Consider the following 26,352-nt stretch of genomic DNA (forward strand, 5'->3'; position numbering starts at 1 on the left):
GATGTGAACCGGAGCCGGCTCTTCACTAGTGTTACAACTCGAATCGCGAATTCTGAGTGAAGACTCCTTAACTAAATTATTCAGATCCTTACATTAAGATGTAGTTATCGTCGTAGGTGTCATGTGTTGTTTGCTTTATTCAGTGGAAATGTTTTCATTTGGAGGAAAAGTAAATTTGAAAATATCTTATTACGCTGCATTACAGCGTGAAGGATTATTTAGGGCTTAAAGCAAAATTTTGGTCTGATATTTGCATTTGAAGGTGTAATCATTACAACATTAATATCTGAAGTTAAGTTAATCTTTAAAGTTCTCTTAAATTTATGATTATATCAAAGTAATTAAACAAATAAAACAGATAATTTTGGAATTAAATAAATAAATTACGTGTTGAATATAATGTAATACAAATCATTTCAATTACACATTCTGTGTTTTAATACATATCTAAAAGAATCTTTTTTTTTTTGACAAAATGAAATATTAGTAACACTAAATGCTAAGAATTGTTTATTTCTTTCTTTCTGAAACAAACTTTAAAACTTTAAATGTTGCTGATTACATTGCAATGGTCTAATCTCGGATTGAGTTTGACAACAGAAATTTTACTCTGTACAGAAGCTTTTAAGATCTAAGCCTATCGAACACAATTTCGAAATACACACAGGGTGTACATAATTTAATCACCAGATAACAAAATTTTATTGAAATGCAGTTTATTAAAGAAAACTGGAAATAATCTGTATCGATAAAATCTTCAGTTTAAAGAATTTCACTTGTTTATATTTTTGTAAATGGCAACAATAAAGATGTCTGTTTATAGACAAAATGGCGTCATAAATTTAAAATAGTATGCGTTCTCTGGTTATGGGAAAGAAATTTCCAAAAACAGTTCGGCATGAATTTAATACATTTTCACCAATGGAAAAGTTAATTAAAAGATGGTTAAACAGTTTCGAGAGATCAAACATTTTTTAAATACTAGAGGTGCAGCAAGGCAAACGTAATTGATGATGAGAAATTGTTTCTGCCATTTCAGATGTCTTTATGTGCACTAAAGTAAATTCATTCGTCGTTTCACCCGGCAAACAAGAATTCCCAGGTTAACTGTTCATAAAATTGTTCTTGAACGGTTGAAACTGACTTCGTATAAATTACAGATTTGTCAATAAGTCAAACCTAATGATCGAGTCATTCTTAAGAAATTCTCTGTATACATTCTTGACCATATGAGCAATCATGATCAGTTTTTTTTCAGCAAATCGCATTCAGCGGTGGAGCAAGTTTTCATGTTTCAGAAGAAGTTAATTACAGAATTTGGGAGGTCAGAGAAAACTTGCACTGTATAAGGGATATTGAGCGACATATGCCTAAAGTTAACGATTGGTGAGCACTAACTCATTAGAACGTAAGTAGTCCTTTCTTTCTCTCGGAAGCTCAATCAATTATGACGTCTATTTCGTTATCCTAGGACTGTTTACTGTACCGCAATCAGAAGGCATGCAGCCGAATCTTCTATCGACAGGATAAGGCCTCTTGTCATTGGGCACACATATGCGTTATTTTCATAGGATTGATAAACCAAATGTTGATAGTTGGATTGAGTGACTAGTGTCATGGCCATTTCGTTCTCCGGACGTCACACGACTCGAATCCTTTCTCTGGAGACATCTGAAGAATGGGTTTTATGCTGCAAAGATTCGCGGTTTTTTATAGTGATTCTTGGAAACCCTTCAAAATCTTTAAATAAGTTAAAGACTTGAAATACACCAATAACTGACACTGCCTTGCAGTCTAAAGAAAACTAAAACGAATTGACATAGGACAAAAACTCTGGTTAGCAGCAGTGTACAAGTGGCTGGAAAACAAATAAAACAACTTATTTATGTCAATCTATTTCTCTCGCTTTCCTGGCGTGCCTTCGTGGTGTCGTGGTTCTAAACGCTGGGCCGGTATTCCAGAGGTCCGTAGTCCCGGCGAAGGCATTGCTCATTTTTTCATCTTGCCTGCTTCCATAAAATACCTAATGCCTCTACAAATCAATAAATGTTTTTTATATAGATCTTTGAAAAAGCATGTCAAACAGAGTGATTTCCTGGGAGATAAAGTAATAAGTAGCTATATATTATTAAAACATTTTTAGTAAGAAATAAAAAGGAATTATTACAATGATCTAATTACTGGCTAAAATAGCTATTACAGTATATTGTGTTGAATGAAGTACAAGTACATCAAATATAGGCTAGAAGGGTTTTGAAAAGAAACAAAAACTCTGCCTATTAAGAAGGGTGTATGGTGTGAAAATAAGAATGTAGTGCTTATCTCTTCAGACTGACGAAAAACCTGGCATCTCACAAGAATGGTCTCTCCAAATGGTGTAGGAAAGGTCCGGTGATGGTAAGGATCCAGAACCACACAGGAATTATCAGATGATGGTAATAAGAAGTGAACCAGACTTGAAGTGAGTATCGTTCTGAAGAACTCAACAGACATGACATTCTCCGAGAAGTAATGACAGGAAGTAATGGCATGATGAAGTCTATTAATATAAAATTCCTTGAAGTGCTAAATAAAATTCAGTTTCTTTTGTGTCTATCTCTTTTCCTGTATTATTGAAATATATTTTTATATGGTCAATAAGTTATGGACATTCTGTATATTCAGAGATTGATTTCAAATAATTCCTACTTAACGAAGAGATTCAAATGATTTATTTCACGTATATTGATGCAACCAGACGTTTTCTTCAGGTTTAAAAATTGCCCAGAGCATTTGCAATCCGGTCCTTGAGGATTGGATACCTTAACCATCTAGGGCTTTGGTTAATACGCTAACTTAATGGCTAGACAGCTGGCTTTAGAATTCGCAACCATCACATAAATTTTCTTAACGCAAGAAAATCATGTAAAATATACAATTACAAAGACTTTTATGGCAATAAATGAGCAGTCTGTATTTCATATCTCACAAAAGAAGGCTTGCCTGAAGTAGTATAGAGAACTTCACAGGTAGGACATACAGTTAATGTGCTATCATCAATTAGTAGTTGAGATTCACTTTAACAGTTGATTCTAAACCTTTTTGAATCCATTGCAGTTAAACGCTTTGGGAACGGAAGCCACTGAAAGGGAGCCAGTAACGTAAACATAGCCACAAACATAAATGAATTTCACCCTCCTTTCTGCATGGTTCCGTTGTGTAACGGTCGCACATTCAGCGCGTATTTGGGAGGTCCAGCGTCGAGTCCCGGTGAGGGCATTGTTCATTTTTCATGTCTTCTGCTTCAAAATAATGAACTAATGACTCTACAAAGGTATATAAAGCTTAAAAAATAACATATGCGATGATATAAGCAAAATAATGACAAATGGATATATTGCCATGCATGTGTTCGACAGATACACTTTACCTGCCATGAGTTATCGAGATAATGGCTCAGCAGAAGGCATTGTAGAGCGCATCTGAATTTTCAGTCTGGGAATGATATACGCATTCTCAATTTGGTTGATAATATACATGGTTGATAAGAAGCACACATGGTTGATAATTTCTTGAAACGGAAGCAATTATGTAAGCTTACTGGACGGCAACATACTCTGATTAGAACTTCGTAGAGAACTTCGAATAACGGATATGAAACGGATATGGAAGAGTTGTTGTATGGCAAATTCGGTTCTAAAAGATCTCAAGGCTTTGAAGATTTAATACCAGAAGTCTCAATGCTATTTGTCACTCGGAATTAATTCATTCATATTTATTAAACAATAGTTGAGAAATTCATGCTTTTGTGCAAGGATAATTTTGGACGCGAATATCTTTCTTTAAGAACCGATGTTGAAATTTTAATAATTTGCATAAAACCTATCATATGTGCCATTTCCTTTAATTATTTTATATGACACGTTGAAATTATTAAACTTCTCTGCAAACATACGTTTTACTTATGTACCAAACAACATAAAGATAAAAAAGTATCTCATTATGTATAACTCAAAAAGTACTTATACAAAGCAAACTGTCTTCGCACAGTAATATTAGTCATACATAAATTAAATAAATTAAATGTACTTACAGTTCAAATCAAGCGAAACAGCAGATGAGGCTGGTACCGTAATATTATTATTGGATGCTTGGCACGTCAACACAGCTAATAAATCATGGCGTTTTAATTCCGGAATTTTCAGCTCGTTTCTAACAAGATTATCACCAGGAATGAATGAGTAAGTGTCATCCAGAAGGGAATATTCTCTCCACCATGTGACGGTAGGCCGTGGTTTTCCTAAAAATGTAAGAAGACATAAATTTAATTTTTTACTAATCTTTCAATGGAAGATAAACAAATAAATAGATAAAACTAATGTTTAAATTTCTTTGGTAGAACAACTGGAGCAGCTATATTTTATTCAACAGCACGAAGATTTGATATCATGCTCTTTAAAAATCGATAAATGCTCTTTAAATATATCATAGTTTATATTACGCTCCTTTAAAATGTTTTTATCTTTCAAGATAAAAATATATTTATCTTGAAAGATATCTCTTTTTATCTTTCAAGATAAAAATATATTTATCTTGAAAGATATCTCTTTTTATCTTTCAAGATAAAGATATATTTATCTTGAAAGATATCTCTTTTTATCTTTCAAGATAAAAATATAGTCACTATTTATCTTATAGCTCTACACTCTCATTTAAAATGTTCAGTATATGCTTGTCCTTTTTTATAGTTCAAGCTAAAAATATAGTCATTAATTTCTGAAGTTTTGAAACGAAATCTAAATTGCTCTGTATTTATTTAAAACTTCGAAAAGATTAGTAAATTTCCTTTCTAAAATAGGTTTACAAAAGTAAAATTATCTTGATAAAATCAACTAGTAAAACACAGCTTAGCTGAATATTTGCGGTGATTTTCTGCTTAAATGTAAATATATTGCATTAAACTAATTTTAGTCATAGAAGAATCCCAAATTGAGAAACAAAACTCCATCCTCTATTTCTTCTAAAAGATAAATATATAAACGACTTTTTCTATTTACAAATTATTCAGAGTTCTCTGATATTTTATACTTCTCAGCATTCTGATAGTTTAAGAAAAAAAAAATCATTAATATCATGCAACTGATGCAATGTGAAAATTGGGGCTCTTTTCAATATAAATGCAAGCTCTTTGAAAATATTTTATCATGGATAGATAAAAGAAAAAAATTGCATTGCACTAGATTTATTCCACTTAGAATGTTTTGTCTTATTTATGAATAAAAATATTAAAACTGAAATAATTTTCGCAGAATATTTTGTACTTATTAAATATCGCTATGATTCTGCGAAGAAAAATCTGTCTTTTTTACGCCAAGATATCAAGAAATATTTCATTAGTCGCCAATACACCTGTCTGAAATACGACTTTAAAAATACAAGATAATGTCTGCCTCGAAACATTTTGCAACGTATTTATATATACCGTATCTTCCTGCGTCACCTTTCCCTTTACGAAGAAACCTGAAAGATGCACTTAAACTTTGAAATCATTCAGCAATGGTATGCTGTATTTCAACAATGGTATACTAGAATGACCGGTAAGGCAAACAATACGAGTGGAGGGGAATGCTTGAGGGAGTAAATACTTCTGCAAAGGAAATGGGTTGTATTCAATGCAGTTGAGCCCAAGAATGTTATTCAAGGTTTTCCAAGAAAGAGGACAAAATTTGGGGCAAGACAACCCTTCCGACCCGAAAGAATTCGCGGAATTAGAAGTCAGATATCTTTCTGTAGTCGTTTGAAGCTGTGATTTTTATGTGAACGTCGAAGGCTTTAGTAAATCGTATTTGACTTAGTGCAAAGACAATTGATCTAGTGTTCCTTTCAATAGTAAATATGGCTTCTGCCAAACGAAACAATACAGTGCTGGTTTCGAATGCAAAGTCAATCAGTTTGCGAAAGAAAATGGAAATTGTGTTGTAACAAGGATGTTTGTTGATACGGATGATAATTATTTATTTATGGATCAGAGTAACAGTGACGGTGAAGATGGGAAAGAATTCGATGATGTGCCTGATGATATAATGAAATACGAGTATGTCGAGCTTTTCACATTAACCGATAATGAAAATTTTTAAGTTCATAAAGTATGTCGTTTCTTTTAAATAAACAGCCTTTAGATACCAAAAATAAAATTTTTGTATGCTGAAAATCTAATCTTGTATGCTTATTTTACCCTTAATTTTACTGTATCACTTTTAAATATTCACCATTTAACGCGCACCCGTAAATTTATCTTATTTTTTTGTATTAAAAGTGGGCGGAAATACACCAGAATATACGGAAACCACGTTGCCTTCATATGCAAGTTCTTTGATGGCTTCTTTATTAATGTAATACTGAATAATTCAAACTCGACGACTTTAATTCCGGAAATCAAATGTCAAGAAAAGAAAAAAAAATATCGGTTTATTCATAAAAGCCCTAAATCTTTTACTACTTTTTTAAATATTCAGCTGTCTTTCATAATGGTCTAGCTGCTTGTTTTTGGCTGTTATCCTGAGCTTAAAGGAAAAAAAATAGATAAACTTAAAACTAGTACGTCACAAAAGTACAACTTCATTCTGAAATCGATACCAAAGAGCTGAAATCGATATATGCATTCTTCTCAAATCCAGATATGGACGAGGTAAGGAAAATGGGGGAAGTTGGGATAGAAGAGACGTTGAACACTGATAACGCGAATTCAAGGGGGATAAGGGATTGGTGGACCAGCTCGAAGAAGCATCCAGAAATTGCATTCTTTGCTTAAATTGTCTGTCGATAAATTCTTTGTTGTTTTGTTCGAAAATATTCTGGGAAGAGACTCGAGGCTGTTTAAAAGCACATCAGTGCCGTATAAAGAAACACGGCCGAATCAGCAGCATTGATTTGAATTTGTTACCGAGATCATTTCTCACAATTGGATATTCGGTTGAATGTGTATCTGGTTTTAAGAATATCTACGTATGAAAGACAGGCCTCGAATCGCAAAATATAGCATTACATATTATTTTCTTTTATATTTCTCTTCGGAAAATAGAATTTAAGCTTTCGTAGAATTTTATCATAATTAACAAGGGGAAGACATACTAGTTTATTTGCTATTTCTAGAAAGTTGAATATCAGGTATGTACATGAAATTACATTTTAGTACATAATAAAATTATCGTTTTAAAATTTTTGTTTTCATTCCATTATATTTTTCAATTTATCATTTCAAAATTATTATTTTAATTATTGTGAATTTATACTACATGCGCAATGCACTTATCCTTTGGAGTCATTCAGCAATGGTATATTGTATTTCAACAATGGTATACTAGATTGACAACCGATAAGGCAAACAATACGTGTGTGGGGGGAAATACTTGAGGGAGTAAATAATTCTGCAAAGGAGGTGGGTTGTATTCAATTCAGTTGAGCCCAAAAATGTTATTCAAAGTTTTAGAAGAAAGAGGACAGAATTTGGAGCAAGACGACCCTTCCGACCCGAAAGAATTCGCTGAATTAGAAGTCAGATACTTTCTGTAGTCGTTTGAAGCGGTGAAATTCAGAACTTAAGTTTTACTATGGTTTGCGAAATGCTTTTTTTTAGTAACTTGTACGAAATAAAGCAAGTATTGTACCCGCAAATAGTTTCAGATACCATTGGACCACTCTCGAGTCCCATGTAACGATGTTTTTGCGTGACACCTGTACTCACGGCTACAATAAATAACTCTTTCCTCCAAAATGGATTTAAAATGGACTCAGAAGAGATGTTTTTCGTGATGTCTGTACGTACATCCTTTTTTGGTTGCAGTCGTCCACGTCAAACATGATATATATCCACTCTGTTACCCGGTTCAGTGAGCTCAGTGTTTTTAGTGTTATATGTTGGTAAATTGTGCATTTTTTGCTTTAAAAAGGATTGAATTATATTGTTCTTATCTTCGCATTAAGGTTTTTATGCCTTTAGGTTAATCTACGTGCAATAATTGTAGAATTATCAACAACTTAAAAGTTGTTTAAGTCTCGCTAAGCCTAACGAAACCGTCATATGTTTACATTTGAAACTCTTAGTAATAAGTTTTAATGAAATGCAGCAAAAAAAGTGTGTATAATATAATATGCCATACGAGGAAGTCATGTGGCGTCCGCATTAGACTTTTTATTCATCGCATTATTTATGGTAGAAGGCTTTTACGATAAATTCAATTTTTTTTAAATTGCATGAGTTTAGTTTGGTAAATTAAGACAAAGGATAACAGATAAGCAGCATTTATTTATGGGAAAATCTGTAACTTCTTTAAACTTACTGAACATACAAAATGAGGGAAAGAATGTGTGTAGAAAGTATAAGAAAATACGATATTTGTTTCTTTCTTGAACCTGCCATATATTAGGAACTAAAATTTATGAAGACTGAAAAAGAAATTTTATATTCAGGATTCTTAGTACGAGTCTGGAGATCATTGCTTTCCGTCGTAGTAGGAATGACTTACCAAATCCGAATATTCTAAATTTAGTTTCACAGATAATTGCATGATATGACTTACTATATAATACATACTGGTAAAAGAAAAACGTAAACATGCAGATATACTTTCACACCATAAATTTAATTCTTAAGTACATTATTTAACCCAGAATAGCTAAGAATAGATGTTTTGGTTCAGACAAAATAGTTGAGGCTTCTGTTCTTAAAGTTTAGCCCACTTTTAACCGAAACCACAATGACAGATGGAATCAAAGAGTTCTGAACTAATTTTTTCTTGAAACTAGCCCCTAGAGAGGATTTTCGAATCTAAACATTTAAAATGTTTTCCATTCCAGGGAAACTGTACAATAAAAGGGGAAAAAACTGAAACATTTCAGTTATTAACGGTCGCCCAAAAGGATTGGTTAAGGGTTTTTTACATTCTTGCTGAGCACGCAGTTTATCAGTCCGCTATTTCCATCACGCCTGCTAACGCTTCATTTAATTTTGTTTCATGTTATATTATTAGTCCAAAGAAGCAATTAGCCCGGAAGGGCTATTAATTTCGTTTTGACATTTTGCGTTGGTTCTCTATAAACGGCGTTTCACTTTTCAAATTGTTGCCACGAAGTATTAGAACTCTGCATTATATTTAAAGAAATTAAATAGTAAAGAATCTACTTGAATGTATGTTTCTCGCACTGTGAAAAAAAACAACGGCACTTAGAGATATCAAATTTTAGATAACATAGGCATCCACTCAAATATGGACATGTTTTTTTTTTTTTTTTTTTTTTTTTTTTTTTTTTGAATTTTATCAGATTAACGATGAGAAAGAAAATAATTTGATCATTAACTAAGCAATGTTTATATAGGTAACCTTATGCAGTTATTTATCTTCCTTTTTCTAAGCATTTTTAGATTGTACATTTCATGAAAAATTGCTAGTTAAACTTCTCAAAAGAAAGCTTAATTTATTAATGATATTTGTTAATTAACTATATAAATTTAAAATTCTATTAAGCTTTTTAAGTTGCAATAATTTTCTACTCATTTTAAATTTTTAAATGCTTAAGTTTCTTTCTTATTTTGTCAGCAAAAATTTATTAGTTCGTTCATATGAAATATAAAAGTAAAAGAATCCCTCTTTACTTCTTGGGTCTATGCCAAGAAGTAAAGAGGGATACGAACATGCATTTGCGTCTTACAAAATCTGAAAACGTATGTGTGCGATGTTATCGTCCTGCGATGATTTGTAGGTACTTTATTTTTTACGACGATATTTTTGACGACGATGTTTTCAAACTGCGAAGTTTTTGAATAACTTTATTTTCGACCACGATATTTTGTACCACGATGTTTTAGAACTGCGATGTTTTCTCTTTTCGATGTTTTCTCCCACGATGTTTTGTACCACGACGTTTTCTCCTTGCGTTGTTTTCTCCGCGACGTTTTCGTCCTCGATGTTTTCGGCGGACACCAGCGATCGCAGCGTAGAGGTAAACCAGGTAGGAGTAGTAACACGGACAGCAAGTTTGAGGGTTCGATCCTCCACCGTGCTTTAAGCTTTCACTGTATGAAAATTAAACTTTTATTTTATTTTACCATCACCAAACTTTGATTTCATGAACTAAAAGTCAAATTTTGCTCTTCTCGCCTATAGATGACATTGCTTATCGACTGACATTGATTTGACGTTTTTCAAATTTCCTTTAACTACTACCTTACTAATGTTTTGATCTCGCCATCGGGTGCGGAGTATTTTTAAATACGCCTTTTATTTCTATACAGTACTAGCCTATGTCATAAATTTTATTTACTAGTAAGGAATCTTTGTAGTTGAAGCCAGAAGAATAGTTACGATCAAAGATCCCATGTCGCCCTTTAAAAGGTATTTTCTCCCTCCTTTCTATGGTGTAACGGTAGGCATTCGTGGTGTAACGGTAGAACACTCGGCGGGTATTCGAATCCCGGCGAGGGCATTGCTTAGTGTTTCTGTTTTCTGCTTCAAAAATAGCCATATGTCTCCACAGATTCATTTAAAAATGTTTCATATAAGTTATTTAGTTCTAATGAAATAGATTTTCTCATTCAGTAAAACTTGGTTAATAGATCCTCTAGTCGTAGAATTAATCTCAGTTCTTCTAATTAATGCATCTTAAGTGAGAAAAAAATAAAGTATGATTCTAATGATTTTTAAAATTAATTAAATAATACTAATCACAATGACACATGTGTAGTTTAATTTACTAAAGTTGCTTCCCTGCTAATTACTTTTGATAGAATTTAAGCGTGTGGCATACTTAAAGAAAATGAAAGCATTATTTATTTAAGGTCTCCAAAAATTGCATGCAACAGTCTTTCACAATTTGTGCATAAGAACCGAATTTCAAGAACCCTTTGAAAAGAAAGACTTTCAATTAAAACCTTATTTGACGTCAGTTCAAAAATAGGGGCCTTACAGTCATCCAAAACATCTGACGCCTAAGAATTGTCATGTCTTCCTTAGCTCAGCAAATCCAAAGAATTTAATAAAAGTTATAACTTTTCCATCGTTTCCATTTCCCGCATTTTCCCCAGTTTTTCGCCTAGGGATATTTTTCCTTGTTTGCGACGTTCCCTTCGTTGACACAAGAGCCAAGATTTTGAGTTTTGAATTCTCGTTGCATTTATTCACTTAGCAACTACGTCAGTTTTGAGCTTTGTTTAACCAAGGAAAATATTTGCTGACCTAAAGTTTATGCAAGCTCCTAAGTTTAGGAAAAATAGTTTAAACAAGTAAAACAAGACCTTTTCGAAATTTAAATTATGTTTAAAGAAAATCTCGCATTCGAAACTGCGGAATTCATTTAAGTAAATTTTCGCTTAATCTACTTAAATAATTGTACACAGTTTCTTTCTTTCTTTTTTTTATCATACAGTATCATTCTTTGTATATGTGAGGCGAAAGAAAAATTGAAGTTTACCTTTAGACCTCTTAATATCAATCAATTAATTAGGTTATTTGAATATGGAAAGGCGCACGCTGGTATTGGCTAAGATGAACTATTCATTCGTGAATGACTTTCTAGGACAGAAGTGTGTGTCCATCCGCTTTTAGCTTCCCTGACCGCACTGGAAGAAGACGAGATATTTTGGACCATATAAATTTTTCCTAATACCAGTGGACCCGCTCGTGACCTTTAAAATAAGTACCACACAGTTCAGCAGATTTCATTGAAAATTATCGGGTTTGTTCAGGTTTAACTCCTGAAAATGGAGCTTTGTATTTGACATCTAAGATGGAAAGGATGTATTCGACCACCTTCAGATTTGCTTAATTCAGATTTGCTTACATAAAAAAGCGTACATATAGAAAAATTTTAAGAGAATCGGTAATTCACTTGAACATTGCAGAATACTAACTGCGTCTGATGGAAAAAAAAACATATTTAAGTATTTTAAACTTTATTAATTTGTGATTTTTTAATGCGATGACAGCAGCATAAAATTATTAACCCAAAGCGCGTTAGCCCAAAAGGTTCCACTATAAAATGTGTTTCACTTTTAAAATTGTTTCCACCAAATATTAGAGCCCTGCATTATATTTAAAGAAATTAAATAATGATGAATCTGCATGGATATGTGTATGTTTCCCGCACTGTAATAAAACAACGGTGCCTGGAGCCATCAGAACTTGAATAACATAGTCCTTCATTCGAATATGGGCATCAGGAAGCATATATTTGGAATTTGTTTTATTTTCTATTTCCTATCTTGTAAATCATTAAAGAATTCTTGATTAACACACTCAAAGATTTGTAAGTGAGAAATCGCACCGCTGTACGAAAAAGGAAACATTTTTATCTCCAGCGCGCGAGACTGTGTATTGGAAATTCTAAAGATATACTGCTTTCCTGGTTTCAAATATTTTGTGATATTGCTGTTGAACTGTTTTTATGTGGTTTAAGTGCGAATACTATGATATTTAATAAATAAAAGTAACATACAAAACGTTAAAAAAACGCTTTTTCGGACGTAATAAAAAAATCTGAAATCTTTCAGATTTTCTTTTGTTTTTATATTCACGAGATATTTTACACGTAACATTGCATTATAAATTATATTTATAAGAACAAAGGTAACAAAAATCGTAAAACTATTGTGATTTTTGGTTTTCAATCTGAGAAACTAATGCATCAATATCTGATTCGATTGAAGTGGTTACAATTCTCAGAGAGTTCTCAAAGTGTTCACACCATATTACTGTTCTAATTTTATTTTTAGTGTGAATCAGTCTTGGAAATATTGTTGGTAAATATATGTGCTGGCAAATAATAATTGACAAGAATAACGCATCATTATGCAACAGGGAGTATTTGCCTCTGGGTCAGAATGAAGATAATTACTTCGGACAAGTCAAAAGAGCATTTAACCTGCTACTCCACTCAGAACGCATTTTATTTCGCTGATAACCAATCCGTCCATGTTGAACGCCAGGCTTGGACCCTGATTACAACAGCAAAATGTATCATCGGGACCGGGTCTAAATATTTCTTTTGTGCTTCGCGTACGCTTCTTGGATTGCATTAATACTTGTTTTAGGCCCTGCCTTTGCCTTACTTATGCTAAGAAAAAGTGGCTTGTATTCAAGTTTTGCAAGAAAGAAAACCAATCGTGTAGCTAGCGAATTTGCGGGTGAGAGAACTTTGAGAGCCTCCCAGACGGTATAGTGGTTAGAGCAGCCTTCTGCTGTACTGAACGATGGAGGTAGGAAGTAAGAACCATGTACCGAACGGTCCTGGTTCGACTTCGGAGAAGACATGGTTGTTTGTAAATGCAATAGTGTCTTTGCGGCATAGGCAGCTCAGTATATGGAGAGCGGGAAGACCTATCACGTGGCTTAATGGTAGGTGAGAAGAACGGGAGACCCTCAGACCACTACCCGGGGTGCATTCTTTCAAAACTGGAGGGAAGCTACTTCTAGAAAGTAGAAATCCAACCTTCTTGACGCTTTGGCAGCCATTCTTCCGCGAAATATATGAACAGGACAAGAGCAACGAATCTCCCAGTATTCAAAGGTCTAAGCACTCGTCCACTGCTGGAGCTATTCGGAAATTTTTCGTATAAATATGATTTAACTTTTTCATACTTCAAGCCCTGCTTTTTTTCACTAAGATGCAACGCCCAATTATTGCCTGTTCGTGAAACATTTCTATCACATTTTAAACATTTTCATCATTCATTTTTTCGCAGGTAAAATGTTAGGTATATAACTATATTCAGCTCTTGTGAAAAAATATGAAAAACCAACACTAATGCTATAAATAAGGAAATGTAGCATTAGTATTATAACTACCTATTTCAATTGTACCTGCATACACGTTCTGTCTGTTTGTTTTTGTCCAATTGTAATTGCATTTATACACACACTGCATCTATGTATAATCCTTGTTTCGTTTTGCTCCTACATTGTTACAACGGAATTCCTTTTATGCTTCGACTGCATTATATTTATTACCTTGTTCAATTCTGTTATCGTAAATGCTTCATTCTATAGAGTAAGTAATATTAATGGCACCTTAATACATTATTTAACAGAGTTTTGTGAAGTTAGCCTGGCATATGAGTCTCATATCACTGATGCAGTCTCATGTATCGTAGCTTTGTACTACTGTAACTGTGCTTGCTGTGCTTAATATGTGCTTACAACCAGTAATCTCTATCTGCACACAGTTCCATCAGTGATCTCACTTAGTCGGTAATTTGCACAAGACTGTAGCATCTGAGGACTTACGCATCGCTGTAAATAGTCTTGCGAATTTCTTTCTCATCATGTGTTTGTAGTAGTCTGTTCTGCCGGTCTTCCTGCGAAAGGGACGCAGCAGTATTAGATCGCTTCTGCAAGGAGGACAATAATGCTGTGAGGCAAATTTTATTGCCGTAGAATTAGCAGTCTTCGTCTGCAGTGTAAAAGTAAAAGTAATATAAGAGACTCCAAACTTCTATAGCGTCTTACAGACTGACATCACTAACAGACAATAACGCAATTCGGTATAGTATTTCCTGCTGAGACCATAAATTAATTCAAAAGAACTTTATACTTGCTTACAAAATTTCAGTGCATGTGTTTCTCTCTTGTATGTCCAGTTATTATGTAGTCAGTTGCTTCTCTTCAATACCAGTAGTAATGCTATAAATATGTGAACCTACGCTTTAACTGAACAACTGGTGAGCATCTTGCGCAGGTACAGACACATGTAGTTACCGTGTGTCTGTACCTGCGTGTTATACTGTTATGCCATTAACATAAAACTGTGCTCATCGTCGTGACTGCAGCCACTTTGTAACTATCCAGATATCATAATTATCATAGTCTATATCTGACTTAAATTTCATCTTATTATCCACTGAGGTTTCCTCAAGTAAATACAAATAGATGGCACTGTCTGCCCACTAAATCTCATTTAAAAAATGCTTATAAAATCAGCAAACTGGAATACAAGAGAACTGTTTTCATTTAAGAGGACGCACAGAGACCGTTTTTATTTAGCGTATAATGTATTTGGTGTTTTTGTTTAGCGTTTTATGACGCTGCACTAACAGTATAGTAAAAAATGTGCCCATTTGGATTCTTAAAAGAGTACAAATAAACACATTTTTACAAGATGTACAATTCAGAGCTTCCGACGGATTGCTACATTGCTAATAGTTATGTAAAATCTTCCCGAATGCAAACAAATAGCGCCATCTGTAAGTACAAATTCTAATCTAAAATTTACTTTAAGTTTAAAAAATTGCCTGTGATAGGCAGTTTTTAACTAAACACGTCATTCCAAATTCCGAATTTGCGGGACACCATTTTTACATATAAGTAACTCTGTATAGTTTTTGTATTATTAACTAAATTCTGAAGATGATAGATTAAATTAAGTAATTAGTGATTGTCTATTTACTAATTAATTGTAATTAATTAGTGCTATCCTGGTAACATGAATTTATATATTATATATATTATTTGTGTAAGCCTTATAATCATTACTTAACCTCATAATCAAAAGACAGAAAGCAGAACTATTTGCAAGGAAGGTACGTTAACAATGATGAGATTTTATAAATATGCGCAAAATTAATATTATATGCATTAGAAGAGAGTATCAGATTGAATAATGTGTTTATTATTTATAAGGAACAACATACTGGTGTAACTGCTGTTATGGAAAATTCTTATGTATTTTTGTTGTGTATAATTTTTGCGTATTATTTTACTGTGAATTTGTAGTGTGCTTATTTTAAAATTAATGTATAATATTTAATATTGTTAAAATTTACGGTAAAGCTCCCTTTAAGTTTGGCAGAATTGTGTTACAATTAAAAGGGCGCGGGTGTATTTCCGTTTCTCACGAGTAGGCTTCTTTGGAGGTTAGAGGTCACTGTCCAGCTGCATTTTCCCCTTTTTCGCGGGGGTTGAAAACACGTGTTTTTCTCGTTCAGAGGCGAATAGTTCTAAGGAGCGGCGATTTTTAACAGAGTTATAGGTTGGAAACATTCTTCTGTTGCGTGGGAAAGAAAGGGTCTGTCTTCTTGTAGAAAGTTCTGAATTTCTGAGAATTTCAGCGGCTATTTATTACCTTTCTTTTAATTGACGAAAGGGAGTCCAAGTTTTCTTAAGATTGGCTAAATTTTTAAATTTTAGTTTTGTTTGAACCAATAGTAATTTTGAGGCGTTTCTTGGTGTGTGTAAACCGAGGTTTCTTAAGCCGTTGCACGGAAGGCAGGGGGAATCTTTTTGGACTTGAAAAAAAAGCGATTTTGAGAGAAGACTTTGAAGAGGTTTTTTTGGAGCCTTAGGGGTTTGCTACTTTGACGGCGGCCCCTAAGGGGCCGGCCGCGGTCAGTGAGGTGCTGAGATGGGGCGGAGGAAAAACGCGGCGGTTCTTAGGTGGTCGACCGCGGTATACAGTTAAGTTTTTATCTCCGAGATTTCTGGGTACGGAGGGTCCGAGACAGTGTGGGTGCTCGACATGTTTGACGGCGGCAATACTTGCGGCCTATTATTTTCAATTTCGTCGCTGAGATTTCTTTTTCCCATTTGTGGAACAGTCTGAACTGCTCGTTCGTGCTGGAGTATCTATTTTGCTTTAGAAAAAGTGGAAATATGGAAGGTCGTCATCGCCTGAGGTCTGCTTTGGTCTTTTGTCTCCAGTTTGGACTTCCTTCTCTTATCTTCAGTGGAATTTCGAAAACGGGAAGTTGATTGAGTGAAAGTGCTGCTTAACGGAGGAATTTGAAAACTTTAAACTGGAACTATGAAAAGGCTCCGGTTCCGGAAAACAACGATGAAGATTTGGCAGTTATTGTTTCGGGATTTGTAATTTACATCGGGGCAGCTCCCTGAGTGTCTCAAAGGCGGTACGCCGATTTCGTGAGTGACTTTTTAATTTTCATTGGTGTTTTATTTTGATGCATAATCCTTTTAAAAAGGATTTTGTTGTGGAAGTGCATTTTCGAATTTTGTTTTTGTCAATTAATCGTGATTCTGCCAAAACACCAGGGAGGATATCTTCCTTTGATGTCTCTTTGAGTTTAAAAGTTTTCATTATATATGTACAGAGTTTAGCAGTTAGTTTTAGTTCGGTTTTTTTTTTTTTTTTTTTTTTTTTTTTTTTTTTTTTTGTCGCGTCACCAAGCAGTCAGCTTTAAAGAGATAAAAGTTAAGCGTAAAAATATTATTTTTTTTTCTACTTAACATGTCAACTCTTTAGTATTAAACATTTCCAAATTTAAAAGGATTATGCATCAAAATAAAACACCAACGAAAATTAAAAGGTCACTCACGAAATCGGCGTACCGCCTTTGAGACACTCAGGGAGCTGCCCCGATCTAAATTACAAATCCCGAAACAATAACTGCCAAATCTTCATCGTGGTTTTCCGGAACCGGAGCCTTTTCATAGTTCCAGTTTAAAGTTTTCAAATTCCTCCGTTAAGCAGCACTTTCACTCAATCAACTTCCCGTTTTCGAAATTCCACTGAAGATAAGAGAAGGAGGTCCAAACTGGAGACAAAAGACCAAAGCAGACCTCAGGCGATGACGACCTTCCATATTTCCACTTTTTCTAAAGCAAAATAGATACTCCAGCACGAACGAGCAGTTCAGACTGTTCCACAAATGGGAAAAAGAAATCTCAGCGACGAAATTGAAAATAATAGGCCGCAAGTATTGCCGCCGTCAAACATGTCGAGCACCCACACTGTCTCGGACCCTCCGTACCCAGAAATCTCGGAGATAAAAACTTAACTGTATACCGCGGTCGACCACCTAAGAACCGCCGCGTTTTTCCTCCGCCCCATCTCAGCACCTCACTGACCGCGGCCGGCCCCTTAGGGGCCGCCGTCAAAGTAGCAAACCCCTAAGGCTCCAAAAAAACCTCTTCAAAGTCTTCTCTCAAAATCGCTTTTTTTTTTCAAGTCCAAAAAGATTCCCCCTGCCTTCCGTGCAACGGCTTAAGAAACCTCGGTTTACACACACCAAGAAACGCCTCAAAATTACTATTGGTTCAAACAAAACTAAAATTTAAAAATTTAGCCAATCTTAAGGAAACTTGGACTCCCTTTCGTCAATTAAAAGAAAGGTAATAAATAGCCACTGAAATTCTCAGAAATTCAGAACTTTCTACAAGAAGACAGACCCTTTCTTTCCCACGCAACAGAAGAATGTTTCCAACCTATAACTCTGTTAAAAATCGCCGCTCCTTAGAACTATTCGCCTCTGAACGAGAAAAACACGTGTTTTCAACCCCCGCGAAAAAGGGGAAAATGCAGCTGGACAGTGACCTCTAACCTCCAAAGAAGCCTACTCGTGAGAAACGGAAATACACCCGCGCCCTTTTAATTGTAACATAATTCTGCCAAACTTAAAGGGAGCTTTGCCGTAAAGTTTAACAATTTTAAATATTATACATTAATTTTAAAATAAGCACAATACAAATTCACAGTAAAATAATACGCAAAAATTATACACAACAAAAATACATAAGAATTTTCCTTAAGGCTATCTCTAGATTTTGTACTGAAATTTATGTGTTTTCAGGTTGGTGATCTAAACTAGTTTTCATTTAGTGAGAGATAGCCTGGTAAGGATTTTGTTGTGGAAGTGCATTTTCGAATTTTGTTTTTGTCAATTAATCGTGATTCTGCCAAAACACCAGGGAGGATATCTTCCTTTGATGTCTCTTTGATTTTAAAAGTTTTCATTATGTATGTACAGAGTTTAGTAGTTAGTTTTAGTTCGTGTTTTTTTTTTTTTTTTTTTTTTTTTTTTTTTTTTTTTGTCGCGTCACCAAGCAGTCAGCTTTAAAGAGATAAAAGTTAAGCGTAAAAATATTATTTTTTTTTCTACGTAACACTACTTCCTAGAAACAATACCTTCCTGGAGTCCTAAGACTGTTATGAGACTTGCAAGGTATCAGTGTTAGGGAATTTCCATCTTCAGGGTGTCCAGGTCGTTGACATAAAGCGAATTCTTTGGAAAAAAATTACAAGCAAAAGACTTTCTATCGTTTACATAGCCAGAGTATTGCCTCCAAAAGACTTGTTTCGACTAAGATCCATCCCGTTGTAAATGGTGGCAGAAACTTGTTTCGTTTAGAGCTGTGCTTTGCTAGATGTGACAACTACATATGGAAAACTGGCCTGTATTTATGATACGCATGAAGAAAGCCATGAACATATCATGTAGCCAGTCCATTGATGAGAAAAATGAATGATCGCCATAAATCTTATAATGAGGTTACTTTCACAGCGGCGAAAAAAAGCGAAAACCATAACGTTGTAATTACTTATGTTCTCTGTTCTGATTCATATTTATCCTCGACAAAATTTTATCGTGTTATGAAAAGGACGAATTAAATTCACGCGTAAGCAAAAGAAATTTTTCTGCTATGATCGAGAATCTAAATATTTCGTGAATATTTTTCTTTCAGTTTTTTCTCAGAAATCAAGTGGCCGTCAAGTGAAAGTTGCTTATTTAAAATCCGATAAAATACATTGCTTATTTAAAAGCAAGAAAAATGTATTTTGAAAGCAATTAAAATGTATTGATGAGTAAATACTATTTAATTTAAAATGCAATGTTACGAATTGTGCACTTAGATAGGTAATTTTAGTAGAATTATAAATAAAATTGTTGTATTTTTCTGTGTAATGTAGCGCGAGACAAATTTTAATAGAAAGCTCTTCCGGAAAAATAAGAATACAGTGGCAAGTGCATTTAACATTGAGTAAATAGGTATCTCGGTATTTTGACGAGATATCGCCAAACTGACAACGGTTTTGGCGACTTATTTTGTTGCCAAATTCGGTGACGATTCGGCTACATTTTGGTACGGTCCCAGTATCACCGTAATCTGTATTCAAATTGAATAAATGTAATTGACCATAGTTGTAACCGTAATTCCACTCTTATTGCTTTCCAGTAATTTTGAGGAGCAGAAAGCACTAAAATTATCTCTCGGCGGATGAAAACTATTTAAGACCGAAGAAAGAACATGTGCGTTCATTTGCTTAGTTATTGTTCCGAGTTGTTTAGTTCTGCGCGAACTGAGATATCCGAGTTAGCTTTTTCTTTAGATGCCTTTTGAATTGCCTTGTGTTTAACGTTCTTAATAGTTTCAGTTCAGTTCTTAATAGTTTAACGTTCTTAATAGTGGAGCTAGTGATTACACTGTATGATACTGTGAACACTTGTACGAATATTTCTCTGAAAAATTCCAGAGTTCTGAAATATTTATTTTGATAAAAATAAATTTTTGTTAACCTATTATCGGATTTGTGCATTCAATCTATTACGAACCCGTACACATGCAACAGTATTAAATGTACTCAAATTATAATATTTCATTCTTTAAATTTTGCATCAAGTGAATAAAATTTCGATTTAAATTTTATTCTTATCTAAGATTACAATTTAATTTTTACATATGAAATTTTTCACTCATTATATAGTATTAAAAGAACAATACTGGTTTGGAAGTAGGCAGATAAATAAACTGGAACTAGTTACAATGTTGATGGTGAGAAGAGAAAATTAATCAATGAGAAACTAACCGAAGGAATTGTAACGCTAAACGTTTATTATTTTAGGATTGAAAATACAGTTACTATGTTCGAAATATATTTTGGGAATTCTTTACTAAAGAAATCGGATGTTGAATGACAACGGAGGATGTCATCATTATTTACTGTGCATCCTTCGAACCACCTCTGGCATTGCATCATCGAACAGAATATTGGCTTTTAAACAAACAAAAAATTACTTCTATTACTTTTAAAGTTTTAACTGTAAATGATGCTACTTGGAAGACTTGAAAGACCTCTTAAAGAGTTAATTTACTTTGTTGAATTACAGCGAATAAATGATGACAAGACTTTAAATAATTGGTGTTTGAATAATACTAAATGTGCTTATCGACTAAGTGATTATCAAGTAATTCTAATTAAACGCCTTCGGAAGAACTACTTTTAATGAGCAAACTAATGAAATATATATAAGGAAAATGTTCCTTCAGTAATTTATTTGAATGATTTCTATCGCATTTATGTTGTTTAATTATCGTTAAAATGCAGTTGACATTTATATTGGGACAATTCTATTTGATTTAGGATATATAACCTTCTTAGAAATGAAATATCAGCTTATAAATATATATTAAATTATCCAACATGAAATATTGTACGTGGAATCATATGAGCGGCATATGTCTTACTAGTTAATGGCAAAGTTTAATTTTATACATGCAGTAAATATGACAAAATATTGCAAAACAGTTCTCAATTAAATTCAAAATTACTGTTATTTTCAAGCATTTATATCGATTTTCATTGATATCATAAGAAATCTTTAATTGCAAAAATGCAATTATTTATATTAAAGAAATTTTCTAACTTTCTTCACAAATACTGTATGTATATTCATAATGAGTCAAGTAGAATATAATTATTATAACAAACTAAAAACCAATATATTGGCCATAATAATCAAAATTATTACTAATTATATCTGTATTAAACAGAATTATCTTAAGGAATAAATTAATGTTAATATTCCTTGTAAAAGAGAGAACACCTCTCAAAGCAAGAAAGAAGACAAGCTTTCATCACTTGATTTTTATTTTCATGAAATTTCATAACCAAACCGTTAAATTCACAATACAATCTAAGAATCTAGAACAATGCATAAAAGAATATGAATCCTATATCCAAAAATGACATAAACACACTTTTGATTACTGATCAGAGTTGTTCACTTAAGAATAATTTTGATTTCTACTTAGTGAATTTTGAAAAAAAAATTATCATAAATGTTCTTTAGTTCGAGAAATGGATTTCTTTGAAGACTTCCAAAACGACAAAATTTTACCTTTCTTTGTTAATAGCATCGACCTCTATCGCAGTATTCCCAACGCTTTCAAATCACATCTTTAACTGCAACGCATCATTTCTGTTTTCTTCGATAGACATCTCTATAGTCGTTTACTCTTTCGTCTGCTCATTAATCACTCCATAAATATAGCTATTGTCCTTCCGACGTGTAAAAACATTTCATTCTTGAAGAGGTTATTTTTCACAACCTGCGCCATTCCAAAACTATAGTTTAAATTCACTTCACGGTATTTTCCTTTAACATTTGTGTTAAAATGTGACAGTTTCAACTTTAACAATCAAATCGATGCAATGATTGAAATTATATATCAGATAGAATTTATAAACAAAATTATTTTATAACTTTTGTCAGATGCTTTAAAGCTATTGTGACTTTTGACGATGTAAAACTGGATTTCAATTCCAATTTAAAGGTACGCTTTATGTATTAATTATTTTATATCTCCACTTGATAATATAATCCATAAACCTACGTATAGTTTGATTTATGTGACAATCGCTTTATATATATTATTTACATTAAATAACGCGCTATAGATAGATATATTTAAACATATCTGCAGATCTGCGTATGTATAGATAGATAATGGTATAGAGGAAATTAATTCCATATACCGAAAGTATAATATATATTCATGTATATATAAATTGGTATTTGGGATATTAATTGTTTATAGAAAGGCAACGAAGGCTTACGTTCAATCCTGCCAAACGCATATATATTTAAAATATGGTTGAGTAAACACATGCATTTACATACACACATAACGATGACTTTGTTTTTTTAAAGCATGTTGGAGTTAAGGTGCACTAGACAAAGACGTTTCATTTTAAATTATCTTCGTCTGTTTATACATTTTACTTTCTATTAGTTTCAGAAATATGCCTTTTAAATTAATTAGTTTAATTAAGTTCAACGTAACCTGATGAGAGCATATTTAAAACCATCTTTATTATTCTAATATTTGTAGCTGAAATGGGTGTTAGCCCAGAAGGATTATCAGTCCCAAAACGGAATTTTGCGTCAAATCATTATAAATGGCGGTATCACTTTTCAAATTGTTGCCACCAAATATTATCCCTTTGCCTTATATTTAAAAAAATTAAATAACGAAGAATCTGTTCATGAATGTATGTATGTATCTTGTACTATGATGAAATAACGGTACCTAGAGTAATCAAATTTTGAATGACATAGTTCTCCGTTAGAACAAAAACTGGAAGCTCGAATTTGAAATTTGTTTTATTGTTTTAATTCATATTTTGTAAAACTAACGAATTGTAATTAAAAAACTGAACGATTTTAAAGCGAGCGGTGGCAACACTGTAGGGAATAAAATACTTTTCTCTCCAGCTCGAAAGACTGAACTTCTAAAGATGTGCTGTTCTAAATATGTTCTGCCCAATGTGGCGTTAGCCCGAATACTTTCTAAATGTGTATGTGCCTGTAAATAAAAAAAAATGCCCGTTTAGGCGTAATATGAAATTTGAAAGCCTTCGGATTTTATTTTTTATTAGTTTTATTAGGATTTAATTTTAAATACTTATTTAAATTTTTCCATTTTTAAAAATTAATACACGGATTAACTTATATATGTACATGTATACATGTATGAGAGTATTAAAATTGAAAAAACGATATATATTTGTAAAACACACAATGAAATACAAAACAAAAACTTTTAAAGAAAAGGTCAATAGTTAAACGCGAAAATGTACGAGAAAATGTTTACAGTCATATTTCAGTTAAAATGCACAATGAGCTGCATAATGAAAGAAGAAATTGCAATGCACAAGAATTAAAAGTAGTAAATGTGCATGTTGAATATTGCCGTATCTTTTTATTCGGGAAGAATCCAATGTCGTTACTAAAAATAGTGAAAGAATAAACAATGAAAGAAAGGAACAAGGAAATCTTCACGACTCCTGTAAATCTTGATCAAAAATCTGAATTAAAATATGCAAGAATTAAAATTAATAAGCATGATAATGCCTCAAAAACATATAATTAAGTTTATGGCATTGTTGAAAATGCTAGATAAATATGGAAAAAATGTAAAAAATAAAGAAAGAATGAAATTTCAAGGGGTGAAATCCTCACATGTAAAAGCCTTTAAGAAAAATATGCTTATTAGATAAAGTAGTATAATGGAAAAAAGCGTAATTTTAATCCATTTAATTTGAGGCTAAGCAGGCGCAAAACACAAGCATGAGGATAAGTCCATTGGCGAGAAACATCAAAGGTACAGCTATAAACACTCATAAAATATCATAAAAAGTTAATGTAGGAGAACATTTTTGTCAAAGCATTTTACTGACACATTGCGCGGTCATCTCTGACCGAAATGCAAGTTTTACAGGGATTTTCCATGCATTGTCTCAAATGGCCGAGGAGTTCTTGCAGAAACAAAATCTATTCACGACGAATAGCGCCTTAAAGCTTGTCGAGTGAGGGCTGCAGTGATATAAGTCTGCATTTCCAGTACGTCCTACGCTGGGTTTATCGAATTTAAATCCGAAGAATTGCGGGCCCCACTACCTGTTGAATCCTTTAACGATCAAAGGGAGATAAACAGCCAGTAGTGCTGAGATAGGAGAATGAGTTTTATCACCCTTTAGGTTATTATCCTTTAAATTATTACCGATTGCAACCCTAAATAACTTGATATAAGAATCAAAAATATCATCTCTGTATACCTCTGCATTCATAGTTGCAGTGATAAAGGTATTTAGGTCAGTGTGGGCTTGTCGAAATGGTATTCTTCAATAGCACAATTCCCATTACCTTTTGGAACCATTTTACGAATATTTTCAAGTTTACGGTATGCGTTTTGCTCTTTTCAGATTATACCACGTCTGGAATAACTACAAAAAAAAAAATGTGACACATTATATAAGAGAACTCGGTTCTACTCAGTCGTACACCAATCATGATAACTTCTGCACCACAGCAACTGGAACGCATTCGTTATCCTGAATAAATGAAACACAATTCATCGATTTCTTTGGATATCATATACACTTTTATACAGCTTGTCATTTACGATATATCTAGATAGTCGAATTCCTGCAGTTGTAGCGAATTCTTTTGCAATCTGAGTTGTTATCAACTGTTTATTGCTTTCATCAGTTTTTTTCGAATTATGGGCATGTGTTTCTGTTGTGGCACGTTGTCGACTTGTGTCAGTATGCCTCCTCCTCTCATTCTCTCAGCTGCATGAAATTTCTTACAAACCGTCAAATGCCTTTCCAAACACATATGTTGTAAACTAGAAAATTTTATTCAGCTACTTATAAAATCCTTGAAAATAGGTTCTGAGGCAGCCATTTGTATTGCTTTCTTCACGTCCTAAGAAAGTGCTAAAAAATTTGCATATTTCTGTGTGGTGAAGTTTAATTCTATTGGACTAATTTATAATCTTAACCTTCATGTGGTACCATCCAAATAACCTTTCATTAAACTTCACTTAACCTTTTGAGGCCGTGGCTTTGGTAGCAGTAAAAGCTACCAAAGGACGGGGAATCTTGAACCGAATGCTTTCCCCCTCTAAGAAACCACCTCCTATTTGCAACAAAGATTCTTGTGTGTAGTTTAATGATTCTCAGAGTGGTGTATATATGTCGCAAAAGAAAGACCTTTGAAAAAGATTAAGTGGTTAAAACACCAGGGACGTCAACTTTGACATTTCATCCGAATTTTCAGCCTGGAGAATGGGAAAAAGACATGGCCACTAAGGTGGACAACCCCGTCTTTTCAAAGAGAGGACTCTATGGCCACTATAATGGCCATCCCGTCTTCAAAATGTTAATAGAATTAGCATAAAGAATCTTTTCACAATTATTTGTTTAAGTTCTCTGCTAGTGTATGTTTCCCTAGAGAGTTTCTGAGGAACTAGACTGCAGTCATATGAAAAATAAAACTTGACAAGAACTAGAAATGAAAAATAAAGCTTCTTTACATCAAATTTTGTGCACTTTTTTTAAGAAATGCCTCTACTGAATCTAAAGAATTTAACTGAAACGAAGACATATGTAACTAAGTTTAAAGTTTTTATATAAAATTCTAATACACCATAGAATCTCAAATATTGTATACAATTTTACGAAACATTTACCATACTTTGTTCTAAAGCTTTATATGGTGTAAGTAAAGCATAAAAAAATTCTCTAAAGTTAGCATGTGTGTAACATGCTAACGTCAGCGAAAAGTGTTCATTATACAGAAATAAAAATGTGGGTACAGCTTCCAAAATATTGCTCTGATTTGTCCCCCGAAAAGAATACCCCTGTAATTCGATTTAAAAAGCGAAACCGTTGCCTGTTGGAAGAGAAGGAAAGAAAAGAATTCTATTTAATACCAAATGTAAAGATACCGGTAGCTTTTATTTATTTGATTACATCACAAGTTTTAACGCGGAAAGAAAGTGGTATGAATTTAGATGAAGTTGCTTT

At 33.3% G+C, this 26,352-nt stretch overlaps 1 protein-coding gene across 1 annotated transcript in view; it reads right to left on the bottom strand.

The window, feature by feature from the left end:
- Positions 1 to 26,352, bottom strand: part of LOC118193531 (protein turtle-like) — a 1,156,839-nt gene that overhangs the window by 107,409 nt on the left and 1,023,078 nt on the right. Inside the window, exon 6 of the mRNA XM_085821447.1 lies at positions 4,073 to 4,279. Coding sequence (XP_085677573.1) covers positions 4,073 to 4,279 — 207 coding nt within the window. The remainder of the gene's footprint in view (positions 1 to 4,072; positions 4,280 to 26,352) is intronic.

Source organism: Stegodyphus dumicola, chromosome 7, assembly GCF_044657685.1.
Source record: "Stegodyphus dumicola isolate Sdum_Otavi_A_Nest chromosome 7, ASM4465768v1".
Classification (NCBI taxonomy): Eukaryota; Metazoa; Arthropoda; class Arachnida; order Araneae; family Eresidae; genus Stegodyphus; species Stegodyphus dumicola.